The sequence below is a fragment of the Haemorhous mexicanus genome, chromosome 8 (assembly GCF_027477595.1).
Source record: "Haemorhous mexicanus isolate bHaeMex1 chromosome 8, bHaeMex1.pri, whole genome shotgun sequence".
Classification (NCBI taxonomy): domain Eukaryota; kingdom Metazoa; phylum Chordata; class Aves; order Passeriformes; family Fringillidae; genus Haemorhous; species Haemorhous mexicanus.
In genome coordinates this window covers 9,548,732-9,562,201 of record NC_082348.1, presented here as the reverse complement: position 1 = coordinate 9,562,201, position 13,470 = coordinate 9,548,732, and the positions used below count along the sequence as shown (strand labels likewise).

The following is a 13,470-nucleotide window of genomic DNA, read 5'->3' as shown; positions in this document are numbered from 1 at the left end:
GGGTTCTCCCATCCCAAAACTGGCTCCTGACACAGCAGCTGTGCCAGTCTATTTTTCAGATTTTCCCATGCATCTGAAAATATACATACTTCTCTCCTGAACACCTAGGACAGGCACTAAGCAGACAATTGCCTTCTGTGCATCAAACATTATTAGGGCTTTCACACCCCTTGTCCTTCAGAAATTGTAAGTCTGCTTGATAAGACATATATTGGATTATATATATAGACCTAAACTCATGAGCAGCCCTAGGGAGCAGGGGGAGGTACCTGCAATTGCTCACAAACAAAGAGGTGCAGTTGAATTATGGGTGAGCACCTTCAGCACCAGCACAAGGATGTATTTTCCCTCTGAAGTGCTCAGTTACTCTGTGAAACTCATGGCACTGATGCCAGAAGCATGGGTCACACCCCCAAAATGACACAATAGATTCAGAAAGGAGAATTATCTTTGTTACAAAGAGCCCATGCCAGGCCACATGACAAGGGACTCGTAGCAGGACACTAGCCAGGGCTTGGGGTTCTTTGGGGAGAGAGCTTTGGAGCAAGGCTCCCTGCAACACAGAGCCCATGCAGGGACCCAGCACCCACCAAAAACAAGAAGTTAATTGAAGGGACAGAAGGACTGAAGGAACAGTGCTGCTCTGTGAGGGAGTCAAAGTGGGGTCAGAGACTTATTTCCTATGATGTCAAGGAGCTGAGGAGTCCCATATACCCGAAATACACTCAGCACGGAACATCCTCTGCCCTCACTCACCTCTTGTGGCACCAGTCAGGAACAGGCAAGGTGAGAAAAGAGCTCCCTTCCAGCACTACAAAAAGCATGAAAGTCAAATGAGGTGTGCCCACCTACCTCCTTGGAGCACCAGGCACACTTGGGATGGATGAGGAGACACTCTTCACAGGACGTGGCGCTTCCACTGGTGCACAGATTGAGACCTTCAGCAAGAGAGAACAGTGTGGGCTGAATGGTCATTCCACTCTAAAATAGCACTTAGGGGGTTTCTGAGACATTCTTAATGCTAAACACACTGTAAATTCAAACAAGACTAAATAATCTCCCAGGAGCCTAAAAGGCAGAAGAAGCTGTAAATCTCTCTTCACCTGTAAGGAGGTCTTGTTTTCTTTTCCCTCCCTAACGTAAATGAAAAGGACAGAAACTTGCTTTGAACCTCTTGAAACTTGCTGAGAACCTCTAAAAAATTACTGAATCTGGTGATTTTTCTTTACTCCATTTCAATGGTGTCTGGTTAATCATAGAGTCTAGCTACTCATATGCCTAATCAAAGACTCCCATTGCTCTGGGCAGAAGGCAATAACTGTTTGACCACTCTGAAACACAGAGCTGGCTGTCCAAAAGCCCTGAGATGCTGACTTTTAAAGACACATCTTTAGGCATATCTTCTTATTTTTTCTAGCTGAATACATGGGGAGGGCCTCTCCCCATAATTTTCATATTAAAGCACTCTTGAAACATACTTATCTCCCCTTCCCACACAGGTGATTCTCACAGTGGACTCACGTTGTAGTACATTATTTTTATTTTACTGCAAGAGACATTTCCACAGGATATCCAGGTTAAGCCTTGCAGTGTGTTTGCACAGGGACATGTCCAAGGCAGCAGGGGTGGAAGGGCACCAAGGGCTCTCCCTGCCTCTGATCCCAGCAGGGGCAGCAGCCAGGCTGATGCTCTTTGCTCCTGGGTTGTTGGTGTCCGGCAGCACAAGGGGTCCCAAGCAGGTTTCACTTAAAAAATCCACAATTTGCACTTTGGGCTTTAAAATGAAGTGGAACCACACAAATAAAGCCAAAGTAGACTGGTATGGGCTCTGAATGCAGCAGCTTGTTCAAGCATGCCTGTGGCTATGAATGTGCCCTTCCATGCCATTGATGGCCCAGCTCCCCCGGGTGCAGCTATTAACTTCCACTGTCAATAAATGATTAAAGAAATCTTCAACCAAGGTTTCAGCACAGAGGCTGCACACTCCAAATGAAATGCCTCAGGCTTGAACTCCCAATCTTTTTTTTTTTTCCGACCCAAATGTCAATAAAGGCATTGTCAGGCCTCTATTTTCAGCCAGTTGAATCTGCAGATACCAGGGCACCACGCTGCTGCTGGGTGTAACCTGCAGATTCCACAGAGTTGCCAATAGCTGCTGAAGAGTCCCATGAAGTTTTCTCCTGACCTAAGAACTTTCTGCCACGAGAGCTTTGGAAGAAGGATTTTTGCTGTATCCCATATGAATATTGTACCAAGAAATGGAAAGCAGTGGCTGCTTGGGTCGCTCCCATAAGGGGCTGAGCTGTGAGCACAGGAAGCAGTGAATCAAGCTGGACAGCTGGAGGAAAACCTGGCATGCCCTGGACTAAAAACAAAAAGAGGATAAGTAGGTCCTGTCAGTCATTACAGAGGCCTGGCCGTGCCAGAGCCCTGCACTGACGGGTCTCTGCTGCCCGCAAGGTGGTTAACTCTAACCCCAGAGAGCCAAGCCCTGCACTCTCTCTATGGCTCTCATTCAAACAGGCTCCTTGGGCCCATTCATACCAAACAACAGCCTTCTTAAGAGTGTGGGCTTTTTTTTCCTCTGGCTGTTACCACATCCCCAGGCGTTTCATTCCTTTTTTGCATTCCGAAGTTATATTCCAGCTCCTGGACACTACAAGAGCTCAAAACATAAATTAGTAGTATAAAGCAAAATGTAACTTGTTCAACTGAGTTAAAATTTAGACAGTAACTAACACTTGCATTTGCAAACCCTACAACATGGCCCAAAGCCTCTCCTTGGGAGCTGCTGCTGCTCTGGCAGCTGTGCACAGGGTAACCCAGCAAAAATAATGGGCTTTATATAGCAAATACTTGCATTCATACCCTGGCTACGCAGGCCTGGCTCTCCCACAGCTTCACTCGCCCATCCGCATGGAAATAGTTACCTCCATTCCTGACTGCTGGGTTTTTGAGAGTTTACTTAGTCACAGTAATAGCTGAATGAAAACCAAGGTCTCCTCCTTCCACTGCGTGCCGTGACCAAAGCAGCCCACGCTCCTGTGGCCAGCCATGGGGTGACATTCCTCCTGGTGGCAGCTTTTGAAGTTTCCAAGTATGCTTTTCTTTCCACTGTGCAGCAACACTAAACCATTTCCAGCATTGTTGTGAAAACAGAGCTTTGTGAAGCCCTCCAATTTTAGACTGAAACCTGAGCTTTTTGAGTTGGAGTAGAAACACGCAGGATTTTCCAGATGCAAGTCTTTGCTGTGCTTGGTTGAGTGCAGTCTTTCCCAAATCCAGCAGAGGAAGGACCTGATGATGCTCATGCCAGTCCAGATCCTTGCAGATGCTGGGGCAAGTCACCCACTGAGACTGGAAGGAACTCAGTCTGCTCTTTGGACTGTGATACAGGTAATGAAACCCCTCCTGAAAAATCAACTGAAGTTCTTATAATGGGGAAAATTCCATCCAGGGTTTAGCTGGGATTACTCTGGAGGTAAATAATCCACTCCCTGGGTTGCTGAGCTGCACTGCCCACATACAGCCCTTCATACTGATGCCACTGAGTCCTAAGCCCTGCACCCTACTTATTTTGCACAGTAGTGTCCAGCAAGCACAAAGAACATCTCCAAATTACATCTTTCCCTTGGATTGTGCTGCAGGAGAGCCCAAAAAAGTGGAAGATGACAGTGTATCCCACTAGACAGCGGAGATTTTAATACATCAAACTACAGATGCAGAGCAAGATAGGAAACTCTGATGAAAGGTACTCATCAAATTTACTCATAAAGATGCTCCAGGCAATCAGACCTCATTTTAAACCTGTTCTGCAAGAAATCCTAGTTTGGGCAGCTCCTCAAACGGAGGTGAATGTACTGGCTTGCTTAGGGAAGACAGAGAAAAAAAAAAGTGATGCACTTTATACAGCTAAGCATGAAAAGGGAGCATTTTATCTGAGTTTGCAATAGGCATTCCAAGAGACCTGAGATGGTCTGCTGCAATACTGAACCATCAATTTCATGGATTAGGCACATACACACAAAAAAAAAAAAAAAAAAAAAGAAAACTTCTGAGCTTTTGCAATTATGTGCCACAGCACTCGGCAAGATGAGTCTCTTCCTAAGATTACTCATTAAAATATCAAGCACTTAGATTAAGTACTGGAATGGTGGATTTAGGCATTTTTTGGGGTTCCTTCTTGTAAAAACGTTTCCCCAAATGCTCAGAAAGAAGGGAAACCCTATTTCCACTACTGCTAGAGCAGAGTTACTAACTGCAATGCAGTTCACGTGTGCATGGGGAAACTGGGAGCATCCCCAGGGGGGATAAGGACCTCTCTCTGGGTGCCACGGTTCAAGGTGCAAGTGAGGAACGATACAAGGTGAGAGGCGTGGAGACCGGTGACCGACAGGGCGACAGCTTGAGTGCGGCTTTCTGCTGCTACTCCTCATCCCATCGATTATCACACCGCGCTCAGACAAACGTCCCGGGAAGTGCTTACCCTGAACAGAAGTGGCTACAGCCGCTCCCATTAGGAATATACATAGAGCGAGGGGTATAAACAGCAGTCCCGTGCTTTTTAAGGCGAAAGTGCAACACCCGGCGGATGCGGTCCGTGCCCCGCAGCGCTGCCGGAGCGCGGGTCCCCGCCATCCGCAACCGGGGGCACGGCGGGAGGGGGCCGGGGCCAGCGCCGTGCCGGTGCCGCGGGGATGCGCGGAGAGCCCCGGCAGTGGCCACCCCGGGCACGGGGACAGCGGGGACAGCGGGGACCCGCGTCCCGCCGGCTGCGGACGCACGGCAAAGCGGGCGCCGGGGGAGGCACCGGGAAGAGGGGCGAGAGGAGCGGAGAACACAGCCGGTAACACAGAGCACCGAGGCGGGTCTGGGGGACAAGCCGCCTTCCGGAGCGGCGCTCGCAGGGCCCGGGGCGGCGGGAGCGGAGCGGCCCTTACCTCTGCCGGGCTGCAGCGGGGCGGCCAGGAGGAGGAGGCGGAGGAGGAGGAGCGGGGGGGGCCGGCGGGCGGCGGCGGGGGCCGGCAGCCCCCCTCGGCGGGGCATGGTGCGGCGGCCGGGGCGGCCGGGCTGCCCTTCCCGGCCGGGCCCTCCCCGCCGCCTTTTGTGCGGCCGCGGCGGCGGCGGCGGGAGGAGGAGGCGGGGGCGGCGCCGCGGAGCTGCCCGGGGACGGCGGGACGGGACGGGACGGGACGGCGTGCGGGTGCCCCTGTCCGTGCGCCTCTCCGTCTGTCCGTGGGTCTGTGCGTGTGTCTGTCCCGCTCCCCAGGGTGCGCTGCCGCCTCCCCGCCCCGCCGCCCCACGCAGGGAGGCGTAGCCCCGTCCGGAGCGGGACCAGCGGGCACGGCCGGGCCCACGGACACGGGACACGGGACACGGGACACGGGACACAGACACGGACAGGCTGCCTCTGCGGATGCACATGTAGCCTCCCGGACAGGCGCAGGCAGACACGCACGGCGTGCGCAGACACACGGACACGGGCACGCACACAGATGCACCCGCAGGCACACGAGGAATGCGCGCCCTCCTCTCCGCTCGCAGCAGGGCTTGCACTCATTCCCCACGGGTCAGTGCCTGCACTTACGTGGCGTTTTTCCCGCTTCAGGGATTTTCTCTGTGCAAACAGACTGTGTCCATTTACTGAAGGGCTCTTTGAGCCATGGCACCCGGGCAGCGCTGCACTCACGGTCTGACGGCTTCTTGGCACGGTCCACGCCCCCACCGCCTGGGACATCAACACTTCGGATCGAAAGGAAGCATCGGATTTATGATCGTGTTTGAGTTGCTGGAGAGCTTTCTGTATTCTGCTTTAAAAGTAAATCATAAATCATCCCTAGAGCTGATCATTGGTTTCAAAAGCAGTTTATAGTAACAGGTAACTTACTCGTGACCTGCAGACCTTCATGACACCTTCATGTCTGCTAGATCTCACCATCAGATTTTGTTTAAAACACGTGTTGTGTTGTTGTTCTCAGACAGAAGTGATTAACTGTAATGCCACCTTCCAAAATTCTCCCTTACTTGCATTGATTTCCAACTCTGCTTTCACAAAACCTTGTTGATTTCTTCAACCTCTTCATACCCCTGGGAGAAACCAGATTTGGATTTAAAGTGATTATTTGTTGTTTTAGGAAATTCACACCTACAAAAGTTGTAACATTTTAACTGTCCCAGGGCTGCTAAATCAAAACAAGTCCTGGGGTGGCTGTGGGAGCATCGCAACCCTACTGCTCGCAACCAGTGCAAAAATATGATTAAATGCCTCACCAAAACCTCTGCCATGGTAGGAACGTGGTTTGTGGGACAGGCAGTAACCTACAAGCTGCCCTGAAGCTGTTGGCTGTGTGAGGGGAAAGGAGCAGCATCAGAACTCCTTGTAATCCCAAAAACATGGGGTGCATGCTGTCACCCTTTATTAAAAATAAAATTAATACTGGCCATGTTGGGACTGACCTGGACATGCAGGTTGTGGTGCGTGGGGACTTCAAAGCAGGTTGTTCCTCTGTGGAATATTTTTAATATTCCTGTGGGGAAAAAAAAAAAAAAAAAAAAAAAAGAAAAAAAAAAAAAAAAAAGGAAGTGAAATGCAGATCTGCAGATCCTGCACTAGCAGGAGATAAAGTACCCAATAAGAGCATTACTGCCCAGAGAAGCCTTGTGTAGACCTCGAAGTCCCTTCTTGGATCTTCTGTCCATGCCCAAGTACCCTAAGACGCAACTGCAACTACAATTATCCATGGATAGACTCATGTTTGAGAGCTTTAAACTATTCCTGGCTGCAGGAGCAGGGAGACATCTCTCATCCCTGTGTCCTGCCATGCTGCCCCGGGAGCACTGGGTGGAGGAGCAGATGCCCAGGGGCAAGTGGCAAATGAGCAAGAGGGAAATATGAAAAGCAGGGCCATGGGGTAAAGAAACTACGTGGAGGGAAGGGAACCACGTTCTGAGACTCAACTGTGGCATCTTGAGGGGCAGAGAAGAGGCCTTGAGGAGGCAAGCAGTACTTTCAGAAGGAATGTGTTGCAGCAGGACCAGAGCCAGGCGAGGCGTAGGAGCTCCCAGTCCCTGGTTATATTTAGCTGGGCTCAGCTGAGGCCGAGCTCGCTCTTTCTGCAGGCGCCTGTGGCACTGGCACAGGCACCTGGTGCTCGCTGTGCCCAGGCTGTCCTCATCCCACAGCCCCCTTGAGAAACCCCTGAAAGGAGGGGGAAGGTCAGGAGCTGCTGTTGTGCACTTTTTGAGCAGTAAGATTTTGTTGATGCTCAACATCTGCTATCAGTCATCATGTTTTTCAAGCCAGATCCTTTGAAGGTCCTGCAGAGTCACAGGTGGTTTATCCTATCCCAGTATAGCACCACTGACCAACAGACCACTGTGTGGTGTGTACAGGAAAAGACCCCAGGAGCCACAAGGGAGGAAGTGCTGTGGCTTCCCTAATGAGAAGAATGTTCACACCCTTCTCTGAAGCTGGTGCTGTGCTCCCACCCCACATGCAGCAGCAAAAGAGGATGTAACTGCACAAATGGCCAAACAAGCATCTGTAACACCAAGAGGGGGGGCTCATGGTGAGCATGAGATGGGCAGCTCAGTTCCAGAGAAAGCAGGCAGCCTTGTTTCCCTGAGCTTGGCCACAACCAAGAAGTGTGGTATGAGCAGGGGTAATGTGTGGCCCGAAATGAGATCCACAGAGAAGCTGTTGGTATAAAACCTTCCTGCCTGCAGGTGACAATGGGCCCTGGTTGTTTTTCTGGAGTCAAGGATGGGGTAGCAGTAGATGCCTTAAAAAAAGATTTCCTTCATTAAAATGTAACACCACACAAAACCAGATAGCCCCTTCCTCTTCCTCCTAGGATTCCCTTGTTCTGAATAAGGGATTAAGAAAAAAGGCTTTCAATGCCCATGTCTTAACAAGATTATTACTCAGTAGAAGATGAGTTTGAGGCAGCACCAAGGTTTTGGGAAGAGAATTGAAAAAAGGGCTCTGTCTCCTGGGATTGTGAAAGGATGACCTACAACAAAGTCTCCCTTGATCTCCAGGAGCAGCCACCACCACAGCCTGGGTCTTTTCTCTCTTGACCATCATATCTCCTGTCTACAAAATGCCATTCTTGAGGATCACATAGTCCATGAGGCTCAGGCTGCTTCAAGTATTTACCTGCCACAGCCCATAAATACTTGCCAAGGCCCTTGAACTTGGGTTTTCAGTATCATTGCAGTTTTTCTGTAACAGAGAGAGGAAAATCCCTATTTGGAAAGGCCTGATCTTTATGTTCATTTTCTTATCACTTACACTTTAACCTGTGGTTAAAGCAGGACATAGACCCAGGGTATCTGACCTGGGTATGGATTTGAAAGTGATGTAATTATAAGTTGATTCTCTGTCTCTTTTATGATCAGTTAAAACAAATAAAATCCTTTATCTAAGATACTTCAGGTGTTCTACAGATAGGTTTTCATTGTCCTATTTTCCTTGGGGCAGGAAGGGTGGATAAAAGCATCTGAGTCACATCTAGATGTCTGCCAGGCACTAAAGAGGTTCTGGATTTTCAGTGGTGATTCCTTCTCTCTGCACCAGCCTGAGCCACTCCCAGGCCCTTGCACAAAGCCACAGCCTGTTGCAGGGTGAAACTCCACTTCTGCCCTAGTGTTTCACAAAATATAACCACTCTCCAGGAGCAAAATCCTGGGCCATCCCTGACCTTCTCCCATTTCCAGACTCTGTGGCATAAGTCTAGGTTTGCTGCCTCCTAGCAGCTCCAACTGGGAGAAACATCATCTGTCTGGATGTAACTCATTACAGCCACATTATTGGGCATACCTCATTCAACCACATATTTGCAGTAAGTTCAGGATCCCAGGCACAGCTCTCTAGTGTGCAAGAAAGACCAGCTAAGACATCTAAGATTGCCTGCTTCCAGAAGTCAAATGGCTGGATGGGGAACCCAGGTGCAGCCTGGTTTCAGGCACCACGGGTGCACAGCAGGTCCAGAACATCCCTCAGTCCTTTGGTCCAAGCAACTCTCCATGCAACAAAGGATGGCCAAATTGGAAGGCCATCTTTGTTTTTGTCTCCATGCAACAAAGGATGGCCAGGTGGTGAAAAGAGTGGACTGATTTATGGTTTTAATGAAAAGGAGTTTTAGGTGAGCTAGGGCCAAACTGGGGTGTAGGATCAGGGATGTGAAATAAAAGACAAACTCACTTGAACCTTGGAAACCTCCACCATGTTAAAACAGTCCTTGTATTAGGAAAACACTTCATTTTCCTTTCCAGGTCCTCACCATGCTGTTTGCTGTTCCTCCTGGCTGTGCCATGATGGGAAATAGGGGATAGGGGAGCAGAGGCACAAGCTGTGGGCACTCTGCAGCTTTGCCATCCCCATGCTGCCTCCTCCCACAAGTGAGCCCACAGACCAGGCTGCTGGGGCTTTCGCTTCCATGGAAAAAGTTTGTCTCCTTCTTTTTCCAAGGAAGCTGTAAAAAAAATACAATTCACACAAAATGCTTGCTAGTAATAAGGCAGCTACCACATGCCAAAAATTACAATAATAAATTTAATCCTATTTCTATTCTCTGGCTAAAGATGCAGCACATGTTGCTGCTGCCTGCTATAAAAATAGCTATTTTTACCATCTAAGGATGATAAAAATACCTCTGTTCTCAGATACTCAAGAGCAACACCACTCCCAAACAACCCCTGATCTGCTGAAGAGCAGCATTGCAACACTTCTGGGAAGCAGAGAATGGCATCCAAAGTGGTTTTGCCAAGTTTTGACCCTCTAATAGATGAAAAAAGGCAGAGCTCAGAATAAATCTCTGTGCTAGTCCATGCCTGAAGCTGCTGGGCTGGAAAGTGAGGGAGGTACAAGGGGGAGACTTTCCTCTGTGGTACATGAAATTGAGACAGGGATGATGAAGCCAAACTTGAAGCCAACTTGGCCAAACCTGGCTAAGTTTTGGTGTGCCTACAGCCCCTGGAGCAGGCTGGGAGGCCCTTGGCTGCCTGAGAGGCTGTCTACAGGAGAGGCTCACTGGTGTGCTGAACTGAAAAGGGTGATGGATATCTCCAGGCATGAACCATCCCAAAAAATATGCCCCAATCCCCAGAGTTAAGTAATGCGCCATCAGAGGGACAGGAGTGCACTAGGCAGGGACACAGGAGAGGGTTAAAAATTCGCAGCTCCATGGAAAGCTGTCTGTGTATCTATTAATGGTTAGCCCCAAGGAAAGCGAGCTCGGGAAAAGGTTTTGCCTCTGGTGCGCCTTACCCTGCAACTGCAAAGAGCCAGCCCCACCTTGTGGCCAGGGGTTCTGCTCGGTGGCGGAGAGGAGCGAGAGGGAGGAGGGTGTGACAGCCCCCAAGTCCGTCCTCACCACCCTGCACGGCGAGTTGGAAAACATTCTGTCTTCCTGCACATCTCGCCCCACATAAACCGGCCCCACTTTGGTTAGCACGCCGGGAGAGCCGCAAAAGCCAGGAGAAAATGCTGGATGCATCTGGCAGGGGGGTTCAGAGAAATGGAGAGCCCAGAGAGATTTCTCTGTATGCCTGCATATAGGAGGGAGCATCGTTAAACACAATCGAAAATGTCAGCGGGCAGAGCCAGCTAGGCTTGGCTCCACTCAAATCTCTGGCAAAATTCCCACTGAATGGACTAAAAGTTCCTGTCTTAAGCACCTTGACGAGCACAGTACTCTGGAGGTACTAGAGGGTTTCCAAGGAATTCACCTGGATCTGTGCAGTGTGGACCTCACAATGCTCCATGCAGCTCTTCAAATCACAGCTGACACCTGGCTATTTAATCACCACCTGAAATAAATCACTGCACTCCGGTTTTTTGCTTATTTTTCTGGCAAGTGGGTTTTGCCCAGCATGAGCTTGCTGCAGAATCTGTTCACACCAATCTTGGAAGGACAAAACAGTTGAGAAATGCTAAAGAGCCTACAAGGAAAGACCTTGCTTTGAAAAAAAAATAATAATGTGCACATGTTGTAACACAAGTGCAGCACAAGCCCTGTTTCAGTTATAGGAATGATATACAGGCCCAGGTCCACAATTCCTCCCCAGAGACCCCCATTCCCATTAATGTCAGTACAAGTTAGGCACTGAAATACCTGCCTGGACTTGACCCCTGTTTCTCACCAATTTAAACATTCCTCTGCTTGAGAGGGGATTAAGAACCTTAGCACTATAATGACCTCTTGAATTCATTGACTGTTCCAGATATGAAACATTTCTTCTTTTAACTTTTGGCTGGTTTACCCTATAAAAGATCTCCATGGATAAAAAAACTTGAGAAAAAGCCTTTTTTTTTTCCCCCCAAAGTCTCATTTATGCAGCAGAATTTCTTTCCCCAGCTACATACAGACATCTCTGACTAAAGGAGGGACAAGATTCCCTAATCTTAACCAGGCTCATGTCTTTTAGCATGGAACAGGCAGCAGTGCCACCGGTGAGGGTCAAGGGGAGCTCTCTCAGCAGGGCTGGGGGCTTTCCTTGCCCTCCCACCCACCAAGACGTGATGGATGTTACTGTGGGAAGATGTTAATATCACATTTGAAAACTGGCTGCCAAAAAATGACCAAACAGGGAAACCAACCAAAAAACACAAACCAAAAAAAAACCACAACCACCAAAAAAACCCCCACAAACAAACAAAAAAAAACCACCCCAAACAAACTAAAACAAAAAAAGAAAATGCTTGTCTGCCATAGATGCCCACCTAAAGCAATGTTGGGTCCGTCCACAGATCTTGCTGGAGTCCTGAGCAATATTTTTTTCATTTCTTATTTTTCTCAGTACCCAATTTTCCTTTTCCTTTATCTGACCCTGCAAGTCTCCAAGTTCCCCTGGGGAAATCTCTGCCATCTTTGGGCCACCAGCTGGACAGATGTTTTCTCTCTGCTCTCCTTGGTGTCACCCACTGTAGTGGGTGCTCTCAGGGACACTGCCTAGGGCTTGGAGACAGTGTCCAGGGGATTGGGAACAGTGGGAAGCAGGTGAGGCATAGCTCCTTTATAAGATGTTTTACTTCCACCAGGAGAGGGAGAGTGGGAGCTGTTGGTCTCAGTTTGCTTCTCCTGGAGAGGAATAGACTTTGCTCTCCAGAGGTGGCTCATTGGAGCCTGTGTGTGAAAGACAGCACTTTCCAGACTCCAAAGCAAGAAGTATTTGCATTTTTTCAGTTATCTGCTTGTGAAACTTTCCTTTTGCTTCTTTTATGAGGCTGTTTCTACCTAACCAGCAGAGCCCCATGCACAGCACCTTACCCTGCCTCTCTTTTGTGAACAGCCTGGCCATAATTGGGGTATATAAAATCCACTATGTTCATATGCCACAGGCATCACCTTTCTGCCCATGCTGCTGTTGAATGAAGCAGGTCAGTGCATTCAGAAGCTGAGAATTGTCCCTCTGGTCCAGGATGTCCATCCCATCCCAGACTGGTCCAGCAAGTGCAACAGGACAGACTGTCTGGGACCCCAGCTTTTTTTACAGCCCCTTTCTCCAGCACCTCCACTTTCTCATCCTTTTGTTAGGGGGTACATCTCTCAAGAATGCATTTGCATCCCTGAATTTCCCTAATCTCCTTTTGAACCTGCAGATACAGCATCCACAGCATCCTGTGACACCAAGTTCACCAACTGTGCCTGTAGTTCTTTTTCTGTTTGCTTTACACTGACCTTCTCTAGCATTGTGCACCCCCAGATTCTGGTGGGTGTTTGGCTGCCACTCTGAGTCAGAGGCTTTGGAAACCCTTTAATGATGGCTCTGCACCTCAGTGAGTCTGCAGGGTGTGCCTGGGAATGCAGCTGGGTACCACAGCCCCCACACCTGCACCACTGGGATGTGCTGCTCCTTTGGGTCCCCAGGACCAGTGCCTGGTCCCAGTCACTTTAACAACCACTTTTTGTTTGACCTCATCCCTCCTCTTACCTCAGAGAAAGTGATTTCCCTTACTCTTCCTTTACTCTGTTATCTCTTGACTCTGTGTTGCCCTTCTCCTTCCAATTGCTCCAGCTCTTCCAGCACTGCAGACTGGCAGACATGGGGAACTCCCAACAGCTTCAGCTGTGAAAGCAGCCACAAAGTTATCACTGACTTTCTCTGCTTCATCATCATCCCCATCTGCCCTTCTATACCCTTGTAGTCAGCATTCCCACTGATTTCCTTGCTGCCTTTGTGGCTTTGGTATATTTAAAGAGCCTTTTATCAGCAGCTAGAGCATCCTTGGAAAGGCAATTTGCAGATCTTATTTTTAGCCCTGTTTCTTTCCTGTTTAATTGTGACCTGACATGTTTTATGGGTTTCTTTGTTCTTAGACCACTTTGAGCTTTTAGTGTTGGGTTTGGGGATTTTTTTTTTTGGCAAGTTGCTATTAGAATCAATGTTTTCAGCCCACACCCCAAAACCTGGAGAGGTCAATTTAATGCTGCTGGGAACCCTTAGTAAGCAAAGCTGCTCCATCTC

The 13,470-nt window shown here is 49.1% G+C and overlaps 1 protein-coding gene across 1 annotated transcript in view; it reads right to left on the bottom strand.

Annotated features, from left to right (window-relative positions):
• Positions 1-5,082, bottom strand: part of ITGB5 (integrin subunit beta 5) — a 57,033-nt gene extending 51,951 nt beyond the window's left edge. The window contains exons 1-2 of the mRNA XM_059852693.1: positions 4,941-5,082; positions 853-938 (exon numbers count right to left, since the gene is read on the bottom strand). Coding sequence (XP_059708676.1) covers positions 853-938; positions 4,941-5,046 — 192 coding nt within the window. The 5' untranslated portion in view covers positions 5,047-5,082. The remainder of the gene's footprint in view (positions 1-852; positions 939-4,940) is intronic.
• Between the last annotated feature and the right edge of the window lie 8,388 nt (positions 5,083-13,470).